This window comes from Gastrolobium bilobum, unplaced genomic scaffold (genome assembly GCF_033153095.1).
Source record: "Gastrolobium bilobum isolate Gb01-03AN ecotype WA unplaced genomic scaffold, APGP_CSIRO_Gbil_v1 utg121, whole genome shotgun sequence".
Lineage (NCBI taxonomy): Eukaryota > Viridiplantae > Streptophyta > Magnoliopsida > Fabales > Fabaceae > Gastrolobium > Gastrolobium bilobum.
Window position 1 is genome coordinate 120,720 of NW_026897483.1, and position 17,735 is coordinate 138,454.

General features: G+C 35.7%; 1 protein-coding gene and 1 long non-coding RNA gene across 3 annotated transcripts; one reads left to right on the forward strand and one right to left on the reverse strand.

Annotated features, from left to right (window-relative positions):
- The first annotated feature begins 855 nt into the window (after positions 1-855).
- LOC133307294 (uncharacterized) lies at positions 856-6,236 on the forward strand. The gene is made up of 3 exons (XR_009751022.1): positions 856-2,796; positions 3,043-3,107; positions 5,631-6,236. It is a non-coding gene; the product is annotated as an uncharacterized LOC133307294 (long non-coding RNA).
- A 510-nt stretch (positions 6,237-6,746) lies between these two features.
- On the reverse strand, positions 6,747-16,709 carry LOC133307286 (protein transport protein SEC23 E-like). 2 transcript variants are annotated; one of them, XM_061507775.1, is made up of 12 exons: positions 15,811-16,709; positions 15,532-15,705; positions 12,187-12,348; positions 11,750-11,892; positions 10,489-10,564; positions 10,177-10,349; positions 9,991-10,075; positions 9,299-9,376; positions 8,381-8,542; positions 8,029-8,292; positions 7,675-7,779; positions 6,747-7,507 (listed from the first exon to the last, which is right to left on the reverse strand). In XM_061507775.1, the coding sequence occupies exons 1-12, from the start codon at positions 16,540-16,542 to the stop codon at positions 7,361-7,363; spliced, it is 2,301 nt and encodes a 766-aa protein (XP_061363759.1). In that variant the 5' UTR covers positions 16,543-16,709; the 3' UTR covers positions 6,747-7,360. The 2 variants fall into 2 exon arrangements, with proteins under 2 accessions (XP_061363759.1, XP_061363758.1); XM_061507774.1 differs by having other exon boundaries at positions 6,748-7,507; positions 9,994-10,075.
- Positions 16,710-17,735: the final 1,026 nt, after the last annotated feature.

The following is a 17,735-nucleotide window of genomic DNA, read 5'->3' on the forward strand; positions in this document are numbered from 1 at the left end:
ACCCAATGAGTTAAAAAATTATTTCTAATGACATGAGTACCCTTTGCTAGCTGCTGCATAATGATTGCCACTTTATTCATCATTGTAAAATAGATAAGTTCTTATTATTGATAATTTTCTTTCTATGAAATTAATATAAATAATATATTTATATTTTTTTAATATGTGAATAATATTCGATTAAACTCAATTAAACTAATGACATAGTAACTCATTACCTGTCTGAATTGATAACTTGTCTGAGTTTTAAAACACTATATTAAACACTATATTTAAAAAGATAAATCTGAATTTATTAAAAAAAAGTTCAAATTTCAAATATGCGAAGAAATATCATCAAATATAATCCTGATTTATTTGAAAAAGATTTGCATTTCAAAATAACATAATGATTAATAGTTACCAAACAGTTAAAACATCATCATATCTTCCAAATATGGTCCATAACTCCCTGCGAAGAGGCACAAATCCTTATCTGATTTGCTTCCTTATTTCCCCTTACCAAAACCTATGATCAAAATGCGTATCATATGATCAACATGCGAATTGAATCGAGTTGTGTACAAGTTTAAATTAACATTTTTTCATGATGGGTCCACGTGTCAACCTGCATAATGATTATTTATAAAAAAAATATATTTACAAACTACTCTGGTACTTCAACGAAAAGTATATGACATGCAAAAAAAAGAAAATTTGTAAACGATCATTTTGTAATATAAAAGAGTTTTATTAATCTCATGTTAAGAGATAAGTTATCTTATGTCATAGTTGTGGCTCCACTGTCTGAAAAAGAAAAGAAAAGAAAAAGAAGAATTGTGTAAGATAGAAATTATAGTTTTCCCCTGTGTAAAAACTATCTTTTGGCTAAACACTCTCCACTCTCTCCCTCTGCTTCACATTTCAGGCCGCCGCACAACCTGCAGGCGACGATCTGGTTCAGCTCCAGATTTCCAGCTCCGTCTCTGTTTTGTATTCTTGGGCCATTCGCCTTCTTTTTCTTTTTCTTTTTGTTGAGGGGTTTAGGATAGCGATTGTTTGAGACAGGCATAGCCATCGAACGTTACACCAACCCACCACCGCTTCCCCATATAGGGCTGCAGTGCCATGATGAGTAGGATGAGCATCACATAGAATAGAATCACCCTTTGTGAATTTTTCTGTTTGTGCTTCTATGTTAGTGTTTGAACACGTGGAAGAAAGTTTCACCCTTTCGATGTCAAATTGCTTTCCGAGTAAATTATTCGGCATCGTTCTATCTACAATTCCTGTTTGTATATCTGTGTTTATAATAATGTATAAATTATCCCCCAACTTATTCAAATGTTTTGCAAATGTTTTGTCTTTTATATTACTCCTACACATTACTCAATGTAGGTCAAGTTGTGCATTTCTGTGATTTTTACATGGTAACTGAGATGAGAACCAGTTTCTAAAGATCTAGATGTCAGAAGAGCTCGAATTGTATTTTATTTTTTTGTTTTTAATATATTTTTTAAAAAACAAATTCTGAATTTTTTAGTTTTTTTTTTAAAAATTCAAATGTTTTGTGTCGTCCTTATTGACCGTGACACGCAGCTGGTTGTGTCCGGGTCAATGTCAACAAATATGTGTTGTGCATAGGTTGAGTGGATTCATGTTCTTGTCGGATGCGTGTTGTATCGACCTGTTTTGCCACCCTAAATCAATGGAGAGAAATTATCTTAACCTTGCTCAGCAATAACCAGAAGTGACAAATTAATTGGGTTGGTAAAACGAATCTCATGGATACAAGTGCTGATATTTTTCTCCCTCAGAAAAATATCTGCATAGCTAACAACTTTTTAGTCCCAAGAAAACGTGGTAGGGATTCAAGAATCAATCCCGTGTCCCTCCAAATCAACCGTCAACACAACATGTAACTTCGATGCTTTAATCCCCGTTCTCTTTCGAAATTTTTTGTAAATTTTTCTTACTTATTTTATTATTTATTTGTTTAGACGGAGAATATGAGAATGAAATTGACAGAGAATGTGATGGTGCAATCGATTATGATGGCATCAATGGAGGCGGAAATGATGAAGAAGTTGAAGGCAAAATAGGAAGAGATTGATATGATTGGAAACTAAGCTAGGCTTTGCAAGAGAAAGTTAAGTTGCTGAGTCGTGAGAACCAGTTTTGCTAGCAGCCACAGGTGCAACGGCTATGACGAAGTTTCCATCACCATTCTTGGAGATGCTCTCCAAGAACGGCGATGGAGAGTTCGTCATTACCGCACCTTGGTTGCTGCCAAAACTGTTCTCACAACTCAGCGACTTAACTTTCTCTTGTAGAGCCTAGTTCAGTTTTTCAATCATATCAATTTCTTCCTCTTTTGCCTTCAACTTCTTCATTATTTCCGCCTCCATTGATGCCATCATAATCGATTGCATCATCAGCTATTCTTTCAATTTCATTCTTACATTCTCTATCTAAACAAATAAATAATAAAATATTTAAAAATAAAAGTTTACAAAAAATTTCAATGAGGGAGTGGTGATTTAAGCACCGAAATTACATGTTGGGAAATGAGACTATCGATGTTGTATTGATGGTTGATGTAGAGGGATACGGGATTGGTTATTGAATTCCTAGTATGTTTTCTTGGGACTAAGAAGTTGTTGTTGACGATGCTGATATTTTTCTGAGGGAGTGATTCAGCTATGAAAGAATTACAAGTGAGAGGTGGATCTCCGATGCGGCAATGGTGGTGCCTAGCTGTTTTCATTCTCCGGTGCTTATGGAAGAATAGAAAGTTAAACTGGACAGCAACTGAAGGTATATTATTAGGAAAGGCTTACATTGTAAGTTATGTTGAATACTGCATTTTTTATTTTCATGTGGCTTGTGCTATGGCCCCTCTAATTTTTGGAGGGTGCTCTTGGAAATCCTCAATGTTATGCATTTTGAATGGAAACCAATTGACTCTATGGTTGGTGGAGTTTTATTTGTTGATATAAAATTATCATCCATCTTTGCCCCAAAAAAAGTAGTTATTCACTTTCGTCCTAATTTTTTCTGTAGAGGGAGGGTGAGAAGCTTAGATTATGCAAGGCAAATATTGGTCATGACGACACTAGGAATCCTAGGTAAGCTAAAGGAATTCTCTTTCCTTTTCTTTCTTCTTGGGTTTGTCTTGTTTTTGAGTAGAGGATGGGTATTGCTTTGTCTTTCTGGTTGCATTGCATGTGTTAGATATTAAGATAACATTAAGCCTTCAACTTTGCATGTACAATTTTCCTTGGGATTTGAGTAACTCGTTTGTATAAAGAAAATTTATGTTTCTAAAGAGGGGATTGTACGATGACTAGTGATTCTATAGTGTCAATACTTATAATAATTTACAATGTTGGTGTTGTTAATTTCTTATTGCATTTGATAGATAACCAATGAAATTGCTTTTTTCTTTAAAAAATGAATATATGATGAGAATATATATACCTGGTTGGCCCTTCATTTATAGCTATATATTCTGATGTAAATGGCTTAATATGTCTGTCATTCGTGGTGTGAGTCTTCAACAATCTTGGAAGCACGTAAAAGGAAGTCTTTCTTGGTTTACAAGTACAACTCAACTTTTATATTGTATTATGTACAGTTTTTATTTGATAAGTTGATGTTTTTTCTTGAATATCTGATTCTGCATTTGAAGTTCTCAATAGCTTTGTATTACAATTTGTCATATTTTGATCTATCATGTTAGTTCATTAAATTAGCATTTGGTTTTCTTCAATGTCTCCCATGAGATAATGAGAGTCAAATCACATGTTATTCATCTGCATGGAAGTAAGCATGTGATTGACTCAATGACCGTTCATTTGGGAAGCTTTCGTGCTAATATTTGAAACTATTTTGTTAGGTGCAAATTCAAAACAGGCAACCTAAAAACCCCATCTTGTGTGTTTGATGTCATATTGATGCAAAAGTTTGTAAAAGTGAACATTTTAGTTCCGAAAGTTAATGCAATCCCTGAAGTTACACCATGCTCTTTTATATCCTCCTTTGAATCACTTATTTCTAACTTTGCCAGATCCTTTCTCTCTCCATTCTCTTCTGGTTCTTTATCAACCCCAGGCCATTGATTACCTAAATGCCAATTTCAAAAGTTCAATTCATCTATTTCTCAAAACATGTTTCAGGGGTCAGCTTCCCTCAAAAGACCTTGTCTGTGCTGGATTTTTTCAAACAAATTGGATTTTCTTAAACCCAGATTCAGTCTATTATACGTCAGAAACCCCAAATACTGTTTTCAGATGTTGATAAAACCCTAAGACCAAAAATTGCGTTCTTTCAGCTAGTGGGTCTTGAGGGTTCTGAGTTGTGCAAATTTATTTCCAAGAATTCAACCATTTTGACTTCTAGTTTGAGGAAAGCATTGGTCCCCTTTGTGGAAGCTATTAGAAAAATTATGTACAAAGAGAATAATTTTATTCAAGTTTTGCACAGATGTGGCTGGATACTCCCAAAGTACCAAAAATTTGTTGGCAATGTTACCTTGTTAGAGAGTTATGGCATTGTTGGATCTCAGCTTTCTATGTTACTCAAACGACAGTCAAGACTTTTCATTTCACCACAGTCTACTCTTAAAAACCATATTTTGCGTGCTGTAGACATGAGTTTCAATGAAAATTCAAGAATGTTGGTCCATGCACTGCATACAATAAGTAGTTTGAGCTATAAAACATTTAGTAGAAAGCTGGAGTTAATTCAGTGTTTTGGGTTCTCTAAAGATGAGAGTGTGCAAATGGTCAAAAGATGTCCAAGTTTGTTTAACATCAGAAAAGAAATTAAAGGTTGGAATGGAATTCTTCTTGCATACAGTTATGCTGCCAAAATTGGTCTTGATTCATTGGCCTATGATTTTAATGTATAGCATCCAGGATAGGGTGGTTCCTCGGTATAGAGTTTTAGAGCTCTTAATATAAAAAAATCTATGTAAGAAGGTCAAGTAATGTTTATTTGTTTTGTTTGTCTGAGGAGATGTTCTTGGACAAGTATATATCAGAGTTTAGAGAAAATGCAGAGTCATCATTGGTAGCTTACAAGGGTCATCATCTGGAAGCATAATCTCTTGAAGTTCTGGTTTTCAGTCGTCTTGACAGGAAGCTTTAGGCACTTTGGGGATTACAACTTTGTCCGTGCTTATGGATTTTACCTCCTTCAGACCTCTCCCTACCTAATTGCAATGAGATATAGATTTTGTTAGTAACAGCTCCTCCCTCCCTGTCTTTCTTCTATTTTTTCATTTTTGTTCTATGCTTCTGAGTCTGCAATCCAAAAGCCATTGTTAAAGATTAGAATGACAAAAGCCACTGGGATTGGTCTAGTGGTGAGAGGTTTGGATAATTTGTATTATGTTATGTGTTCAATTCCCACCATTGTATATAAAAAAGAAGAAAAAAGAAATGTCTAGTTGATATTTGAATATATGTTTACCGTTTTTGCAACAAAAACACATGTCAAGTGCATTTTGGACTGCTTACTTGAATTTTCCATTTTTAATTGCCCTTCTCTATGAAAGGCAAGCATTAATATTTATGAGGTTTGGTCATAATGTTACTATCTGCTGAAGCTGTTTTCTGATAACATATTGCATTATGTTTCCTTGTTAGGGAGGTACCATTTCTGCTTTGTGAATCATCCTCCTAAATCATATTTGAATCGAAGTTATGTATGTAGTGAAGCAATGGAAAGGAAAGAATGGATTAGGGTGCTTGGTTTGAGATTTTGACCACGACTCCAACTCAGGCTGCAATAGGACAGTGGTGAAAGTGAAGGCACATGCAGATTTTTCCCTGCTGATGTTTCCCCAATTTTATTTAACTATTTTGAAGTTGAATCCGGTTTTTCCTTTTGTACAACTTTTCTTGGATTTTTTCTGGAGGAGGACATACTAATATACTATTAATTTATGCTATGCTGGATGGAGGTTGTAAGAGCAGCAGTTGTTTTCACTCAATCAAGGGAAGTTGTGAATTTTTTTGCAGAGCGCCATTGGCCTATCATTAACGAAGGAAGTTATTTGAATTTTAGCAATTTTCTACCATTGCAGTTGAAGTAGTGCTTTTAGCCCAAAAAAGAAAAGTACTCTGTATTTTGTTAAACTAGGCCTATCGTTAAACAGGCACAACTACTTGTGAGTTGCGCTTATTTTCGTAGTTACTTTTTTAAACGAAATTATTTATGTAATTATTCATTCAAATTACCATATTTTAATTTTTTAGACACCATATGTGTTTTGACTGAGTACGAATAAAGTTCTTGGATAAGGATTTTGAAAGTAAGAGTGAAAGCAATGGAATTGATGGAGCATGATCCTATTGAGAGGAAGGCCTATGGCTATGATTTGAGTAATAAAAGTTGTATGATACTTGAGGAAATACGTGAGCATGGATGTCAAACTAGAGTTTGCTTCACTTTTTATTAGAACACACTGCACACGTGTGGTACTGATGGAAGGACTTTGATGTTTTCGTGTGGTACTGACACCATAACTTTGCCTCCGAAGGAAAAAAATCTGCAATCTTGAAAAGGTCATTTAAAATTATAAAATTGAATTTATTATAATACATGTTGCAATATAACAATGAATTTCATGACATACATTTCACAATAGAAAATTGTGAAAACTTAAAAAAACGTGCTATGCACTCCAATTGAAGGATTTTTGTTCGCTCAAGCACATAACATCGGAACCTCTTCTTTTTTTCCCCATTACTGAATAGTTTACGTAAATATGGCTCAAAAGGAGGAGCTATCGCACTGCATCCAGTAAACAATCTTTCTAATAAACGAGGGCTCACACTATGAGGCTAACTGGGGACGCTACGGGAAGTAAACATCCGCCATCAAGTATTCATTTCACCACGATGTGTCCTATAATGCTAACTTCATATACAACACAGGATTGTAGATAGTATGACTTGTATCAAACTCAACAAGACAAAATGGCTTTAATTACTTTGCAACCTAGGGATCATATAAAAAGTAATACTACATAAATTAATCCAGATCAGGAACCCAAAATTCAGATCTAGCCCAAAACAAGTAGGAAAAAATGTGATCAAATTATCTCTGACATTTGCCTTGCTGCTGTTACACTTGTAGCTCTTAAATTTCATTATCCTTTCTTTCCGCAATATCCAAACTGAATGTACTTTTCGAACCCTTGCATAAAGAATAACGTTTCAGAACTTTCAATTGATATGGGCTCCGATCTGCTCTCCTTTACCAACAAGGAAAAGAAAGGAAATTAACTGAATGGAACAGCAAAACGTAGGACACATCATTGGTGAATTCTCCGAACCAAAGTCCAAAACACAAACAGTGTCGGTCACTACTATCAGGATTGGACAGCCAGCCTCTGCAGATGCTCAAAGAAAACTTGAAGGCTCACATCATCAGTAAAGATTACATCTGAACCAGCAGCCATCTCATGCGCATTGTTGTATGTTGCAGAGGGATTCAGCTTTGCTAATAAAAATCTAGCCTGTTCAGCATCAACCAAACCCAGCTAAGGTTCCAATAAAGAAAAATCTAAACTTACCAAGCAAAATGGATAAATTAATGAATACTCTTCTAATAAACTGCGAAGGAGTTGCTGGGGGTACAAATGAATTTCAGGAAAGGGAAACATTCTCGGTACATATAAATTACCTGGGAACCATGTTGATCACACACTACCAATCTAGGAACAGGAAAACGGTCTCTTATTATGATTTGGGCATCGTCCCGTGGAGCTTGTAATAGTTGTGCAAAAGCCTGTGCCGTATATTAAAGCTCTTAGCAAACAAGGACAACGACCAATTATAAATGCAACACTTGTTCCTAATTATAAATGATGGTTCTGAATAATATAACTTCCATCATAAACTGACAGAAAGCTACTTATGCTCCCATTGAAAGGATCATAAGGATTATATCAAACAAACTAATAGATAAAGATCAATGCAGAATTTGCACGTGAAAATAATTTATTTAGTAGGTCATGTCCAAGCAGCAAGCACATACCTGGTATTCTGGCCGGTTCTGGTATCCCAAGTTGCGCCATTGGGCTATTGTCATTCCATGAAAAATAACCACACTAAAGTATGAATCAAGCAACAGAATCCGGTCCACGGAAATGGAAGCCACATCTAACAGTGCTGGTGCAGGCAGTGAATTAAATGAATATGATATTAGAGATGGTTGAATCATGACAGCAGCATTACTTATATTTTCCCTGTTTAACAACATGCGGAAGTATGCAGTCTCATCTGGACTGTTATTAAAAACCTGCCAATAATTTTCACCACCAAAAAATACCAGAAAGGTAAATCAGGAAGTTCGCAAAACAATACAAGAAAATTACAAGAAATGATACCTGTACAAACTGAGATCTCCGGAGATTGAACATAAATTGGGGGAACAATGAAAATACTGGGTTTAATGTAAAAGACGACGGATCATCCTTGCGGTAGTCACCAAATTTAGAGCAGAGGCGAATGAGTAATCGGTCCAACCACCGTGTGGCATCAAATGCTTCCTATTAAACAAAAAAAGATGCACATCAAGGAAACTTGGTAATATAAGTCGGAAAGATACATAAAAAATAAAACTTTCCACAGGTAATATGTGTCCAAAAAGAAGGCAATGACAAAATCCTTATTTCCAGCATGTTATTAGCAAAAGAATACTAAATAGAAATAAGCTGCTCTAACTAACAGAGAAGTTATGGGCATAGAAAAATAAGACGGTAAACATGCTCACAGTTATATGAAAAGCCATTCACTAAAATTATTAAATAAACCCAAATAAATGAATTAAAACTAGAACCTTGGATGACATAACAAATAACGTGAATTGCCATTCCATCAGTACTCGATCCCACTAGTAGAAGGTAAAATAAGCGCAATCACTCTCCCCGTTTTATATTTTCCTATAACACCCAACACTCACCCGTTTGAACAAAGATAGAATATACTGTAACTTGAGAAAATATTTGCCAGAAGTTATATAATATATTTGAGGAATACCAGTGCGAATAACATGTGAATTGCATTACATAGAACTTGGTCTCACAAGTAAAACTGTAAACGATCAAACAAGTGCAAATTTCATCAAAACCACCACCACTACCAATGTTATTTGCCTAACTACGTGTTTTCTTGAAACTCCCAACTATCATCCATTTGAACAAAGACAAAATTTACAGCAACTTGACCAAATAAATCCAACAGTGGTAAGATACATTTTACCAAATAGAAGAGAATAACAAATAAAAACACAACTTGTGATATACCTCTGTCTCCATTTTCTGAGACACAAGTCTAGCCATTACCACTGCAGCAGTTTCTTGGTCGAATCCTACAAGCAATTCCTGAAGATAAAATACTCAATATTTTAGCATATGCATTCTTCTTACATGATGAATGCATTGATGGAGACAGAAAAGCAGCAGCACGCCAATGACAAAAAAATGAAAGAAAGCCCAATACTATTATTTCCTTTGAATACAAGACTCAACATAAATGGGCATACCACATTTAGTCGAACAAACATGAATATTATACATTTGTCATTAATCAATTTAACAATTACATTCTCAAGAAAAATTGGGAGTTTCAAGAAGCACATAATAAACACACGCGGGTAAAAGTTTAGATAACTACTCAGCATCAACAACACATTCATCCCAAACTAGTTGGGGTCGGTGGTAAATGAACCTAAAAAATGGTAGATTGAAAAAAAAGTGATAAAAATAAACTTTAAGTAGATATATTTATATAACTACTGTATTAAAAAAAAAAAAACTTTAGATAACGATGTATACCAAAGTTTAGAATCAGAATTGGTTGTAAGGAAATAGAGTTAAAAAAAAATATATCATATAAGCGTCTTAATATTATGATAAATGGAAGCTAAAACTAAATCTTTGACATTGACAGATAAACAAACATCCAGCCACAAATATTAAAAACAAACAAATGAAACTACCTCAGACCTAACAGCAACATCTAACCATCTTCTAGTTACTGTTGTGACCCGGAGCACTGATTGACCATCTGGGCTCTGGTAACTGCGATAAGAAATGACCATTTATATTCAGTGCCCAGCAATGAAAGGGAAAGAGGCACAGCACAGTACATATTTAGTCTAATGAATTTTCTCCAACATAACCTTGTAAGGAACTGCAGGTACAACTGTGGATTGGCAGCACCTGGAGTGTTTGAACGATCACTTGATGAAAGATCAAACATCACAGTCAAGCATGTACTCTTGTCAAGGCCACACATTTTCCAAGCTGTAGTGTTTCCTTCTCCTATCACAGTATCAGCAACAGAAGGCCCTTTCTGCAGTACGTGATTGAAACCATCAAACCCCAGATATATTATTTTTAGTTCAGTCTTATTTTTGTTTACCACATAAAATCCAATTCCAGTGTCGACACGCAACAGGAAATTATTTGAAATAAAATGATCCAAAACAAACCTTTTCCAATGATGTGCAGGGACCAATTATACCCTGAATTTTGATTTCCTTGGAGCAATTGATCTCAAGGGTTCCACTGTTACATAAATTAAGTTGGTAGGTTGAGCATGTTTGTTAGGTAATAAGGGCAAGATAAGAAACAAAAGAGGAGAGAGAAGAAATGAAAATGTAAAAGAACCAAAGAGAAAATAATTTTATCAGCACCCCAAACTGAAAGATGATCAACTCAATAATGATCTATGAATACACAAAAACCAATTTTATTTTAAGTCTAGGAAAATAAAACTCTAAATTTCAGGCAATTGACATTCATATAGAAAACCCAAAGTCTTTCCAAACCTAAAGTTTCCACCAAATGAATTAATTAAAACATTTCTAAAAAAGCAGCTTAAACCCTAGATCCCCCATACATGGATTATTAGACAAAACTAAATATTTATTTGCCCGGCCCTCTTGTGGGGTGCATTTGGATAAGCTTTAAAAAATGTACTTTAATGATATAACTTTTTTAGAGCTTTTTTCCAGAAGCTGAAAAGGCAATCTAGTACTATAAAGCCCCAGCTTTGGACAGGGTTCGGGGATGGGTATACAATAGGCAGCCATACCCTGGAGTGATTACATGAATAGAACCTGTGACTTCCGGATCACATTGCGACAACCCTAACCATTGTTCTATGGCTTCCCTTCTATTTTGGATTTTTGTCTTCTGATAGAAGCACTTTTCTGGGATTTTTATTTTCAAAAAAAAAAAAAAAAAATCTGATTATTATAAATTTTTTGAAATGTTTTTATTTGAAAAAATGTTTTTTATTAAAAAAAAAAGCACAAACAAACAGGTCCTTAGTAAATTATATAATTATCTAATTCCTCTACTTTCCGCCCTTTCTCTTCTTATTTCTTTCATGACTCACTAGTCCATTATCTGAGTCATCTACAGAAAATTTATTGTTCCCTCCGTAGTATCAGTATCCTCGATCTTCTACAATGTTACAAGTTTCTAATAAAATAAAAAATAACTACTTAAAAGGCACACACACAAAACACTCTGTAGATACAGATTTTATGCTAAAGAACAATGAACTAAGAACCCAGCACTTCAACATTTCCCAACAGGAAATTTCTGGCACCAGCTGTGAATCATACTCAAGTGGTGGTGCAGGGGAAAGAGAATAGGAAAGGCCAAAATAAATAATTATACAGCGCATCAGAATTGAATTTAAAAAACCAAGTATCATTTAAAAAAATTGAAATGAAGACCCACTTGAAACAAAGACCGAGAGATTGCTCCCCATCCTCAAAAACACGCTTAAAAGAGTCCTTGAAGACTGAATGACCAAAACTCTCAGACAGGACAACAAGGCCTCCAGTTTTTTCAACTGCAACTTTCATTTCTGCAACTCCAACCTAGAGATTCAAAACATCCATGAAACAGCAGAAAACAAAGAATGAGCACAACTTGGTCCTAATTGTCATGAAATGCAACATTATGATAGCAACACCAACTCTATTCCAAGGATTCCCACTGCATAATATAAACAAGAACTTTCTTGTATATTTTGAAGAAAATCCATGGTAAAAATGAAGACTGAAATAACATGAGCTTATCATCTCAAGCAGATGAAAGTTGTCGACAATCATTATGCCAGTAATGTTATCAGTGAAATAATTGTATTAAAAAATTTGCATGCTGACACATACCTGATCAAGCGCTGATGCAAAAAGATCTAATACGTGACCCTGGCTAACCAGCTGTTTCGCAAGACCCTCATAAAATTTGATTGCTTTCTTGAAGTATGGTGCTGCATCTTTGTCAAGATCTTTATGAGAGCGCACTGGGTCAGATAGATCCTTTGACACAATCTGCAAAGAAATTTTAAAATCAATATCTCATGCAAAAAAAATTTCTATAGAAGTATAGATGGATTCAGGAACTGTCAATATAAGCAAGAACAAGCACAGCATTGCCATTACCTCCCTTCTACTTATTCTAATTTTATCACATGGTCTTTTGTGCTTCAAGTCACGATTAAAATAAAGAGCTAGGGTGTCTCTCCAAAATGCCAATGGCACAGAAGAAATCGAGTCTTACAACTAACAACTGATTTATCCTAATAATGGCAGCACAGTTACCTCTTTTAAATAACTAATAAAAGCAGTTTAATATCCCTCCAAATATCTCTACACTCAAAGATTTGCCGAGTCGTAGTATTGCCATTCACTACAAAACCATCTCAACACAAGTGACCATACAAAAATGTTTAAACTTCTTGCACCATAATCTAATTTCGAGTATGAAACCCAAAATGCCTGACCATTTGCTGTTTAAATGATCGTCAGTCTCCAATGGCCACATATGCCTAACGTTAAAATTTGATGAATATTCCTTCCTAACAGAAACTAATATTTCATTGATAAACCCTTGGTTTACTATGTTTTTAAGCTAATTTATATAAGAATTACATCAAGGATTGCATGGAAATTAGGGTTTTACACTATAAAATCATAAAGATGGGATTTCTAGCTAACATCTTGTAATCTTTCTTATTTCAAAGGAATTTTGACATAAATTGATGCTTTGTAGAGCAAGGGAATGAAAAGAGATGTTGCAATACCAGAGAAAAGTCCAAAGGAAGCAAGATATGAAGCAATTCAGTGGCTGAGGAAGAGCGTTTTAGCGCTCAACAGAGCGTTAAAACACTCTAATAAAGAAAAATGGAAAAATTCCACTGGAGGAGTGCGTTTTAGCGCCCAACAGCGGGCTGACAATCACAAATTTCCTCTCAAAGAGAGCGTTTTAGCGCTCTCCTGAGCGTTAAAACGCTCTGAGGTAGACAAAATTATTCTTCAAGAGCGTTTTAGCGCTCTAATGAGCGCTAAAACGCGCTGATGCGTCAAAGTTCAAGCCCACTTATCATCAGGGTCCAAATTAAGATACGAACGAAGATTTCATGGAGATGTGAATAGAAATTAAAATATATGTTTCTCCTCTATAAATAAAGGGTCTTGGGATCAATTGAGGGAGATTTTAGAGAACGTTGGAAGAATCAAGAGAGGAATCCTGTTGCAGAGCATTGGAACACTGAAGATTCAAGACGACATCACACCAATGGAGTCTTAGGGAATTATTTTCTTTCCTATTGTTTTTAATTTTAATATGCTAGGCTAAGTTTTTATGTAGTTAGGGATAGATGGAACGCAATTGAATCTTGTGTTATGAATTAAATTGTCTCTGAATGAATTAAATTCTTCTCTTTTTATATTTGAATGAATTTATCTGTTTTTAATGCTTTCTATGAGTTTGCTCCTTATAGATTGATTTAGGGGAATTGTATGACAATAGGGATGTTGGTGCATGAACCCTGATTTGATAAATTCATCATAATCCTTGTGATCTAGGGATAGACATAGGGTAGTTGTGCAATCTTTGAATTCTTGATCTTAATACATGTTTTCTTGGGAAATAACCGGGGAACTAGGGTTCTTCTAAGATCACATAGATTAAGGGTAACAAGGAATTGAGCCCTAATTAACTTAGAAAGAATCATAGTTGTCAATAGCGGTGAGTAGCGGCGCTAAACCGCTACAGTAGCGGGTAGCGGCGGCCGGCCGCCACAACCTGCGACGCGACGCGACGCCGGCCGGTAGCGGAGGTGGCGGCGTAGCGTAGCAGTTCTCACAGGCCGGAGAAGAAGACGCTACAGGACGCTACGGGAAAAAGGGAAAGAGAAGACCTTTTTTTGTTTAATTTGCTGCTTCAAACAAAACGGCGTCGTTTTCCTTTGCAGTGGGGGTATTTTTGTCAAGAGAAAAAGTTTATTATTAAGTCACAAATAAAGGACCCATTACCACCACATTACACGCGGGAAAGAAGAAAGAAAACGTGGCAGTGTGGCACCAAAGGAGAACGATGGAGTTGCAGTAGACAGCCAAGGTGTTTTTTTTTCCGTTCCTTCCTTCTTCCACTCTTCTCCGGCAAGAGAGCTTCTATTTTCCATTAAGTTCTCAACATTTTGAGGCTTCTTTGTTTCTTCCTCCTTCCACTCTTCACTCTTTCTTTTATCTTCACTACCCATTCTTCTTCTTTGATGGAGGCTTCTTCTTTCTTTTTCTTTTTTACTTATTCTTTTTTGCTTTTTTTTTTTGGGTACTTCTAGTTTTATTTTTACTTATTCTTTTTTGCTTATTTTTTTTTTTTGGGTACTTCTGGTTTTATTTTTACTTTTTCTTGCTTGTATTTTTTTTTTTTTTTGGTAAACTTTCTTTCTTGTATTATTTTTCTGGGTAAACTTTTTTACTTATTCTTTCTTTTATTTTTACTTATTCCCTTTTACGTTCAAATTTGCTATTGCAAGTCCCTTCCTTCCCTTTTTTTTCCAGCTTGTAATATATTGTTGTGCAGCTTGTGCTATGCGTATGCCACGGTTAGGCCTACATACAAACAGCCACACAATATAATATACAATAAGTACACAAAACAATATGCATGACATATATAACTAGAGCATGGGTGGACTGATAGTTGAGCATTTATATTAGTTAAGACTATTCTGTTAATACTTCACCGTAGCGGCAATACCGCTACCCGCTACACCGCTATACCATTTTTGGGGTCGGCCGCTACCGGCCGCTAACTGCTATTGACAACTATGGAAAGAATTGATTGACATTATATTAAGAGCAAATTCTTGACTGTTTAATTCATAGCATAGAGAGGAAATTAGGAGAAGTTGAAACCCTAACTACGCTTGTTCTTTATTTTTAAACCAATCATCTTTTTAATTGCTTTTTAATTTTGAATTTACATGTTATTGATTGTTTTTAATTTAAATTCTCTTCATCTCAATCTTGATTGTCCAACTAAGCCGCGTTTAGTGAACTAGTGTTTGAAACCAATCCTTGTGGGAACGATCTCGTACTCTGGTATACTTTATGATGGTGCGATTTGATTCTTTTTTTTTACCAACCTTAACGACCGGTGCACTTGCCTAATCACAACATTCATCAACATAAAAAATACTGCAAAGAACCGAAGAACAAATTTACCGTGCCCGGTCCTTCTGTGCATGGACCCCCAACCAAAGCAATGATTCTAGCACCAGTCCCAGGATTACAAGCACCAAGCAACCCGGCTGCAACACTCAATGCCACTCCGGTGCACCGAGTCGGACGACTGCCCGGCGGAACAAGCCACTGGTCTGTTTGCAATTCATCCAATAACTGCAAAAACACACATATATACACATACACAAACACACGAGAGTCAAGAATCAATGCCGCACGGCATAAGACAACAAACTCTTCAACATTCACAACAAAACCCACCGAATTTAGAGTGTATTCACATTCAGAAGCAGGCAGCAAGAACCTCGTGACACCACCACCACCATCACCACCCTGCAACCCCTTCTGATACGGTCTCCGGGCAGAAGCGCCGCTGAGGCCCAATTGCTCCAAAATCTGGTCTTTAGGAATCTCCTTAGTCCCCCGAAACACATAAACCTTAGACATCTCAGAGAACCCCAATTCGTGGACGTGAACCTGCGTCCCGAAAGACACGAACCCCACGAAGGCATTATCGGGAAGGAGCTCGATCGCTTGGCGTAGCGCGGATTTAACAAACTCCATCTCCTCATGGATCATGCAGGTATCAAGGAGGAAGAGGAAAACCGGAGATTGAATTGACGGAGCCACGTTAGGGTTTTGGAGGATGTATTGGACGGTGGTGTAATGGGAAAAGAGTTCGCCGGGGAGATTGGTTTCGGAGATTTGGGAGTAGTGAGGGGGAAAATGGTTGCGGTTGTAGCACAAAGGGCAGATCCAGATCTTGGCGGTGAAGTCGACGCGGGAGAAAGGGTTCAGAATGGAGGAACATGTCTTGCATCGGAGTGGCGCGTAGGGGAGCGTAGGGATGTCAGGGTGGGGGCGGATGAGGGAGATGGTGGCGGCGAGTGGGATCACGCACTTGCTGGCTTCTACCTTGGTGCGTGGCCATAGGTTCCATGTCATGCGGACTCCGTCGACGCCTTCCGCATCGATGTTCGCCACCTCCGACATTGCCACCCCAATTCAGAAAGAATTGAATTGAATTGAATGGGGGTTTGTTGGTTCTCTCTTTCAGCGGCAAATGGTTTTGCCGCTGCGCCACCGTCACCGCAGTCGTGGTTGCTGGTCTTGTTACCTTCTTCCTTCCTTTTTATTTATTTTATTGTATACTTTTTTATTTTTTTGGTTTATTCAAGTTTCTTTCTATCTTCTTCAATGTAACATTATCTTATATTAATTGAAAGATTACACGTCTTCCTAAGCGTTAATATTTTAATATTTATTAAGGACCAAAGAATATATTTACCATCAAAAAAAATTTACAATTTTTACAGTCAACTTAGAGCATGTTTGTATTCTCTTATTTTTAAGCTAGAAGCTACTTATGAGCTAAAGCTCAAAAAAAGAACTTAAAAAAAGAAGCTAAAAGCTGTTTGGAAATTACATGAAAATTTTAGCTTAAACTTTACTTAAAACACATATTTCAAGAAAATTATCTCTCTCTATCTTTATCACTCTTCATTTAAAAAAAGCACACAATTCAAGAAAATCAGATAAGTGCTTAAAAAAAGCTCTTAGGGAGGAGCTTTTAATTTTCAGCTTTTTTCTTCATTATAGAAAAAAGAGTTTTTCATTATAAGAGCTTTTCCCAAAACCTGTTTGGCCTAGCTTATGCTTATAAGTAGCTTCTAGCTTAAAAAAGAGAGGATCCAAACAGTGACTTAATCACTGTTAATTTTCGTTAATCTAACGATTATCATTTATTAGAAATTATTGGGTCGCATTTATTAATTTAATTATTAATTTCAATAAATAATAATTATTAATTGACGAAAATCAACTATGATTAGATTGGTTGTAAAGGTGGTAAACTTTTTTGGTTGCAAGTATATCCTGCCCCTTAATTAATACTTTTACTTTAAATTTTTAACCATTTAAGTGAGGTTGTTGAATCGCAATATGGATTTGTGTATCGTCTAACCGATTTTTTGTATAGTGTGTCATGAATAGTAAGATATAGACATATAATAAAAATAATTTAAAAATATATAATAAAATTAATATCATATAAATTCAAATTCCAAAAAATCCAATAAATAAAATACAAAAGTAATTAAAGTATAAACCAGTTATTATCTTATTCGTTATTTATTAAGACTAATATTATCACTTTTATTACTATCAGGACGTACCTAATCTATCAT

Excerpts from the sequence above, each read along its gene's own strand:
- LOC133307286 (XM_061507775.1), bottom strand. The coding sequence starts at position 16,542 with ATGTCGGAGGTGGCGAACATCGATGCGGAAGGCGTCGACGGAGTCCGC. Across the intron at positions 15,706-15,810 it reads GTGAATACACTCTAAATTCG|TTATTGGATGAATTGCAAAC; the intron begins GTGGGTTTTGTT and ends GTGTTTTTGCAG. Across the intron at positions 10,350-10,488 it reads CCTGCACATCATTGGAAAAG|AAAGGGCCTTCTGTTGCTGA; the intron begins GTTTGTTTTGGA and ends CACGTACTGCAG.